The following is an 8,390-nucleotide window of genomic DNA, read 5'->3' as shown; positions in this document are numbered from 1 at the left end:
GTACTGGAAAATATTTGAAAAGTTACAAAGCAAACAATGAATTCAGAGTTAAAGATTTTGCTCTTGCTTGGTAGTAAAGTTTTCCAGTAAAAATAAAGAATCACTAAAGTTGATTAGTGGTAGTATTTCATCCCAAAGGGGTGTATAAAAGTTTCGGGGACAGTAAATCAACCAATCAGTTGGTTCTGCTTTTCTTTAGTTTTCCCTTCAACCCTCCTCCTGGTACCCTCCAACCGGCCGTTTCTACAAAAACTTTTCTTCCCAGAAACCCCTTGATAAAATCCTCCTCAATGATCCCAATTCCAAATTCCGTATAGTTTTGTTTACGTCTGTGAATAGGAAAATATCTTTATGAGTGCCTCAACCTTGACTTAGGCTGCGGGGGGTAACATCGATCTTGCATCGCGTGCTTGGAAACTATTTTCCCGGGCTAGTCCAATAGCATACATTATTTACTTTCAAAGAAGTATTTACTATCCCCGTAAACTTTCACTATTGTATTATTTGAACACTCTATATTTGGTTACTTGCATTTTGATTCAAGCATATCTCTGAAATATATTTTCCATGTGTAAAGTGATCTTTATCACTTTTTTAGTGTTTGTGAAGGGAATGGGTGATACAACAAAAAGTGACCTTTATTCTTAATATTTAATTTATTTTTAAAGGATTTTCTCATGAGAGAAGTGTCTGGTGAGGACTCAAGCCTGTCGTTTTTGGACAATCGTCTGATCAAAATTTTGGAAAGTTTAGATGAATGCAAGTTTTGGATTATTCTTCGTTCTTCCATTTTTTTTTATTTTAAACCTTTTATTTTGAACTTTTTGTTGATAGCATATAGCTTGAACTGTTAACTTAAGGTGTACTGTCACCACTTGGTTAGTATGCAGTAATATAATTTAGGGCTTTGTGGGCCTCAAAATACCTCAACTGAAAAAATATTAGGCTTTTTGTAATAATAAAATAATAGCATCATTATTTTATATACCACAAAAATAAAAGTCGATTCCCTACGTCGGATTCGAACCGGCACTACCGTAGTTCCCAGGCTGCAAAGACATGCGTCTCAACGCTATTAAATAAGTAACATATTCTTGATCCAATTCCATGGATTTACAAACAGCCTTCCCTTGGAATACCAAAGAAATACATATACTATGGTATTTATTGGTTATGTGACATTTTATTTGAAAATAAAAGTTAATGTTAAAGTCTCCACTATTGTTGAGTTGGTCAGTACACATATGACTACATTAATGTATATTCATACACTACTTTCCATATCTGTTCGTATAAGTATTTTCCTTGGTATGCCTATGTTTCTAAATCGGCTTGTCTAGCAAATTTTATTCTCAGACGATAAATCATACGACTAAAAGTAATTAATTATTCAAATGGTCTGGTCTGCTGTTAAAATTTTTATTTTTATTTTAACTTCGTTTCTCAATCATCATCTAGCCGGCTGTTATTTTTTAAATTGAACGTTTGAAAGAAAATAAAAACGGGTTATAAAAATTATTTTTATTCCTCTCATTCTATTTTAATTTAGTTTTTAATGGTTGATGATATCGTACTACCATTTATATTTGAAGAGACATAAAGTCAGACAGTATATATGCCTAGGAATAATTTACATAAATAATGCTAATTTCTAGATGAAATCGTTAATCGAATTCGTCATTTCTTAATTTTTTACTTGATATTTTTTAAATGTTTTTTTTGTACCTTTAGTTGATATAAAGAAGTTGTTTATAGGGTAGATTCATACATAGGAAATTCACCGTTTTTCAATTTCAGGTACTTTTTAAATATTAAACTATCTTGAAGTCTCCTATTCCCGTTTTAAGCAAATATTTCAAAAGTGATATAGGACCCTGAGGGGTCTAAGTGGGGTAGGTCCGGTCCGGAATGATTGCCTTTTTTTGTGCTATGATCTCCTCTTGTGAGATTGTGACATGTTGTACATCGACCAACTTACTCGGTATTATTGTCTGTTTGAAAAATCAGATAAGTAAGGCTACCATGGAGGGCGGGAGTGGAGGGTTTCACGCCATTTTCAATTTCAGGCGCTTTTTAAATATTGCTCTATCTTGAAGTCTCTCCTTCCCGTCTTAAGCAAATATTTCAAAAGTGATATAGGACCATCGCTCTCTGGGGTTCATGTGGGGCGGGTTCACTGTAAACAAAATGTACTGCTTTGTCCAACCTTGTCCTTTCGGAACGAAATCAATATATATTAATTATCCGAACAAATTAAAAATATAAACGGTAACAGAAAACATTGTTAGTGTTTATGTAGTGGAAAGTTTATTTCCCAACTAAAAATTTGCAATTTACAGGTAAAATACGAAAATTAAAATGAAAATAATGTATAATAGATAATACTTACGTTTATTTTGTATTTAATTTTCCTAGATAATTAATATATTAAATTTCATGAAGGACTGACGAAATAGTCCTTTTGTCCATAGTATTATTGCCAAATCAAATCTACACTGAAGCCACATTGTTAAATTCAAGATCACAACCTTTTTTTTTTTTTTTTTTTTTTTTTCATACCCTCCTATAATGATGTTATTGAATATCTGGTACATAGATATAGGAGGTATGCTATATGTATATCTGGGTGATGATACCTTGGATTGCCTTTTGGCATTATAAGATTAGGTGAGGGGTCCATTGAAGGTTGTTACTTGGTTGTCTGACGCTAGTGGATTATTGGAACGGGAGATCACAACCTTATGTTAGCCTTACTTATCTGACTTTTCAAACAGACAATTACAGCGAGTAGGTTGGTCGATGAACGACATGTCACAATCTCACAAGAGGAGATCATAACGCAAAAAAAGGCAGAACTTTTTTTTTTATTTAACATTTTTATTCCTTATTTTCCCTTTCCACTCCACCCACCTGACCGAGGTCATTATTCTCAGATCTCACCGTCGGATCCAAGACCAGGTTTTAGAGAATGCCACAATATCTTACAGATCCGTCGGTACCAACTCAATAATCCTCATTGAAACAAGTGAAGTCTTTTTTCCCAGGAACTTCATCAATTCTTCTTTGGACCTGTGGTGCCGGCGTGTTATATGGAGGGAGTTGTTGGGTCATTTTCCAAGCACATGGGCTGGTATTCCAGACTCTCTTCCATATTTGCGACAGAGGCTCCCAACTTCTTGCTGTCCGCTGGCTCCTGAAACTCCATGCGGGGGTGCATAGTTAATATTTAGTTCGCCCATTCTGACCCCGAGAGTGCCATAAAACATAAAAATGATCAGAACAGGTAAAGTGTAGTGTTTGTGTTGCCCCTCGTCCACACAATTAACCAAAGACTAGTTATGTTTCCCATTTCACCCGATTTGTACAATTTTTTTTAATTAAAAAAAAATAATATACAATTTCTTCTGTGCTTTATATTACTCATATACACATCTCTGTAGAAAGGGGAAAAGAAAACTTCTCGGTATAAAATATTTGTAGATTGGCTTGAGTGTTGTAGCAACGATTCGAAATCTTCCTTTTAAGGTATCATCGTTTTGGCAAGGTGTGACCCTTACTAAAAAAGTTCTCTTTTCCTGAAATCATAAACCGTGAGGTCGGTTCTAGGAAGAATAAAGAAAAAAAAGTTGGAAGACCCCTGAGGTTGTAAAGGGTAGTTTTATAAATCTGAGAGGGTCGGTGTAACTTATGCTGCCATTTGTATTCTTTATTATTCTCATCGATATCTTCTTTCTTTATTCTTTCGCCAATATTTTTTTTTTAAGATTCTTATGAAATTTCGTGATTAAAATTATTTTCAGCAGAGACTGCTAAAACTCGCATCAACCCAGTGCCACGACTAATTAGAAAAAAATATAAAAACATTAATCCGCGCTGTGTATGTGTTACCTCAGGCCCGTTCAACATTTATTAAAATTTATTTTTTTAATAATTATTTATTTAAATAGAAAAAAGAAAAAAAAAGCTTTGAATTCTCTTATGTTTGAATTCAAAATTCCACTTTCTTTTGTATATTTGTCATTCAATTAAAAGATTTTAAATTTCCTTTTTCAAAAAGATTAACATTACGAATTTTTTAATCAATTTTAGTTTAATTATAATGAGAAAAAAAACAATAAGCTTTTTGTAAAACCTAAAACAATATTAGAATAATTGTAACCATATTTAATGTTCATTAGAAAAATGTGTTTTAATTGTAAGGTGAAGACAAATATGTCACGGCCCCCAATAATTTTTAAATATCTTTGAAATAAGAACAAACTATTTATCATGTCAGTTAATAGTTTATCTAAATACGTTAGAGAGTCCGTTTGTAACTTTTTTTTAATTTTTTTTTTTATCCCCCTCCCTTGCCATTTTTGGCATACGGGGTGCGGGAGCAGTGGGGTAGTGCGCTGGGGTTTGCGCATGCCACTGCTCCCAAGGATCACCAATTTTTTTTTTTTAATTCTTTTATTAATTATTTAATTATTACCGTGTCCGTTTGTAACCAACGTTATTCGCAGTCTATGAACAGCTGCAGTGCTAGTTTAAATTATATCAGAATATATTAGGCTATCTGTAGCACTACCGTCTGTCAGAACTAATCAGGCAGAGGGTAATTAGAAATACTTTTTAGAACATATATTTCGGTCTTTTACGATTTTTTATGTGAAGGGGGAATTATTAATAATTAGATACTTCAACGGCAGAACGGTTCATTTATTTTTTGGGATGGTCAGAGATGACATTCCATTATGATTTAGACTAAATCACCTTCTTGTACAACAGTCGTCCAAGAAACATTAGGTACTTCCATATCAAGTACTCAGAGAACCCAATGATAGTGGTGTAGGTTTTTAATAATACTTGACATTTATATTGCTTAGTAAATAAATGGGGTGACATTAGCAGCGTAGTAACGCGCCTGTTTGACGAGCCAAAGCTTGCGAGTTCGAGTCCCCGGCTCTATCCGTGATTTTTTTCAAGCATATAATTATACAATACTCACTCGCAGTCTCCTCTGTGAGGCCCGTTAGCCAATGGGTGGCACTCACAAAAAATAGGCGTGGGAGCGACGAACCCACCCTATGAAAACGACGTCATGAAACGCGCGATGTACTTCGGAAATACTAGGCTCTGCGGTCTGTCGCGCCAATAATAATAATAAATAAATAAATATGTTTTATAATTTACTTTATTTACCTATATATTTGTTCAAGTAACGTTATATATGTTATCTCTGTGCACAGGAACTATGTTTTGCGGAAGGCACTACCTACCAAGTCTCCGAAGACATGAAAGAACCTAAACCTTTAGGTGAAGTCGGTCCAGTGGAAACACCATGCAATCAACCATATCCACATTACACCATTCGGCAAGAAAAGATGGGCAAAGCGGTAAAAAAACCAGGAGGTGAGTCAGAAATGTCTATTTTTATTCATAATGAGAACAAGTTTTTGATTATTTTCAAACAATATAGTTTCAATCTCAAAAATGTTTTTAATTAAGATATTTAAAACAAAAAAAATACACAACAATAATTTTATAATATGCTAGAATAGGAGGAAGAAGATAAATTCGTGCTTTGTTCTATAGCCAGTAAGATTTATATTATAAGACAGACCTCTTGACATCAACTTGAATAATAAACCACTTAAAACACCTAAACTTCAAAGTTGAACCTTTTAAATAAACTTAATGAAGGTGAAAATAATCAAGAATCTAATTAAATTTTATCTAATACGAGATTAGCAATTATCACGTTGCCTAACAAAACTAGAAGTATGATTTTCCAACATCTCTAATAAGAAAACAATAATATTAATGAATAATGGTGTATTACTTTTTGGAATTACACACTGATGTTAGGAATTACCACCATCTGGTTAAATTACTTTCCAAATTAACTAGTTTCATCACCTCAGATACGAAACTCCAGTTAGTATTACTCATAGGAAACGAGCTTAATATTCCTACTGCCGGGGAAGTGTTCCATTCACAAACGAGACTTGGAAAGTTTCCAAAAAGGCAGTCTTCTGGGGAATTGTTTGAATGAGTTTCACAATGGCATTTCCCGGTATTCACTTTTGTAAAGTACATCACAGTAAGATAAAGAATTTTATGAAGACAGCTCTTAGGACAATGATTAGATAAATAGTTGCTTTCGGCCTTCTGGTATCTGTTGAATACTACTGGATTTGTGGACCAATGAAAATATTCCGAAATAATCTCCTGAATTCCATTATTCAAAGGAGTATAATAGTGTGAGCTTTTTCGAGGAACTCCCATTCAGAAAGGACAACAAAGAAATATTTTATGATATTGAATAAAATATGAATTTGACGCTTTAGCGTATTTAATAAACGCCACAAACATAATCTCAATAAACTTCAAAAACAGTAAAAAAGAAGAGTTTAGTGAAATATCATAAAACAAGATTTTTTTCAAAGATTTATGATAACATGAGCAATATTGATTTTTTTTTCATAAACCCTATTTCTGAATTTCATTTATGGTTTTAGCATGAATATATATTCCGGTTATGCACTGATTCCTTCTTTTGGAGTTTCTGACTTATATGTTTGTTGTAGTGGGCGTTCTTTGAATTTTATAATGTGCTGGGGCCCACATTGGTTTTGAAATGTAAACTAAACCTAAAAAAACTTATTCCCTAAATACGTGTGCTGGCACATCGTTTCTGAATTTTTATCTGGTTTGTTGCCAACGCACCAGAGGTGTAAGGGTCCTGAACAGTGGATTTCTTTGTTGCTGTAGAGAGTCGAAAAACTTTATGTGCTTGCGTTGAATGAATTCAGGCACAGTGGGTCGTTCGAAGAGCTCGTGTAGTTGATCTGTCTTCATCTTCTGCAGTGATGTTGGCCGCACAATCTTCCGCAACACTGTCTCTTGGAAGCGTTGTAGATGGCGCTGTGGCCTTCTCTGAGATGGGTAAAGAGTGGAGCACCATATAGAAGTGGTCTCAAAATACTTTTATGAATTTGGAGTTTGGGAGTTTCAGCCTTAATGAGAGTACTGGTGATGATAAAAGGTGGTGTAACCGGTATGATCTGAGACGAACTCGTTTTGTCTTCATGTAGCAATGACCTGACGGTGTCATGTGGTGATCCAATTTAATGCCCAGATAAACAGAGTTTGAAGACCTCAGTACGGTGTTTGCCACTTGGAGTGAGCAATATTGATAAGATGAAGAACTACTTTATCTATCGAACATAAGTTTTTGGGAGTTAAACTGTGTGAGTATGAACATTAATTAAATTAAAACTGTTGGAAGATTAAATATTTTTTAAAAAAATATTTTCTAGCTAAATATATTGCCCATGTCACATCTAGAGCATTGGTTTTTCCAAGAGTTTTAGTTAAGAAATATCTACTCAAAGACAAAATATTCAAATTTAAAATTTCAGTCTCAAGAAGTTTCAAAATTAAGCCGACGACATGTGAATGAATTTTTATTTAATAATAATATTGTATCTATATGTCATTTTAAAATCAGAATAGATGCTATTATTTCACTATCTTGCCTGCTCTAGTTACTATATTTAAATACTTTGAAGTGACCACCAAAGCAATATCCTTTCTAGCCTCGAATCTCTATAGGATCATCAAAGAACTTCATCTCCTTTTGTCCTGGTCTGAGCAAACCATTCGCTGAGCAATAGAAGGGAAATTAAGTTTCTAGTCTCTCCATTTCGTTATTTAGGAAAATTTATTCCTAAAGAAATATTGTATAGGACGACAGTCCTTCTGATTTATTTATGCAAGACACAAAATCTATTTACTTATAACAAAATAGAAAACAAATAGGAAGAAGATATTTGAAGTATGAGAAGATGATTGGGGGAACGGTCAGTAAAGAACTCAAATAAGTAAAGACTGATTTATTAGTGAATTATTTAATTTAACACTATTTAATTAAGCTGCTAATTAATAAATTTTAAGTTATTTGTGTTTTTCACTTTCCGCACCCCCATCTTCTTCTCATATATGTTATCCACGGCCAACTATTATTCTCCAATGTAAATGCTAATTTTTATTTTCATATATATAAACTGCTTAATTTTGTTAATTTTTCTATTTATACTGAAGGAGGTTTGTTTTTCTTTTGTAATTAACTGTTTATAACTTTAACTTAATCCATTTTTTTCTGGATTTGCTTTTTAGGCATTTGATTATTGTTGGGGCGAGGGGCTTTTCTTAAGTGAACTAACTTACCTCTTCCCCCAAAAAAAAATCGTTCGCTGGTTCGGTGGTGCAAAGATAAACAACGGAGGACCTGTAAAGATGGTGAACACAAAAATAATAAAGAGTAGAGAATAAAAAAAAACCTTCCAAATGGTATACAAATTTAATAAAATTAAAATATAAAACAAAAATAAACAATAAAAAAA

The 8,390-nt window shown here is 33.3% G+C and overlaps 1 protein-coding gene across 1 annotated transcript in view; it reads left to right on the top strand.

The window, feature by feature from the left end:
* LOC106691520 (uncharacterized) overlaps positions 1-5,394 on the top strand; it is a gene marked incomplete at its 3' end in the record, with an annotated part of 41,504 nt that extends 36,110 nt beyond the window's left edge. The window contains exon 4 of the mRNA XM_014437316.1: positions 5,232-5,394. Coding sequence (XP_014292802.1) covers positions 5,232-5,394 — 163 coding nt within the window. The remainder of the gene's footprint in view (positions 1-5,231) is intronic.
* Positions 5,395-8,390: the final 2,996 nt, after the last annotated feature.

The sequence above is a fragment of the Halyomorpha halys genome, unplaced genomic scaffold, assembly GCF_000696795.3.
Source record: "Halyomorpha halys isolate HHAL.00 unplaced genomic scaffold, Hhal_1.1 Scaffold2445.1, whole genome shotgun sequence".
In the NCBI taxonomy this organism is placed as follows: Eukaryota; Metazoa; Arthropoda; class Insecta; order Hemiptera; family Pentatomidae; genus Halyomorpha; species Halyomorpha halys.
The sequence above is the reverse complement of the archived record's forward strand: the minus strand, read 5'-3'. Positions and strand labels throughout refer to the sequence as shown.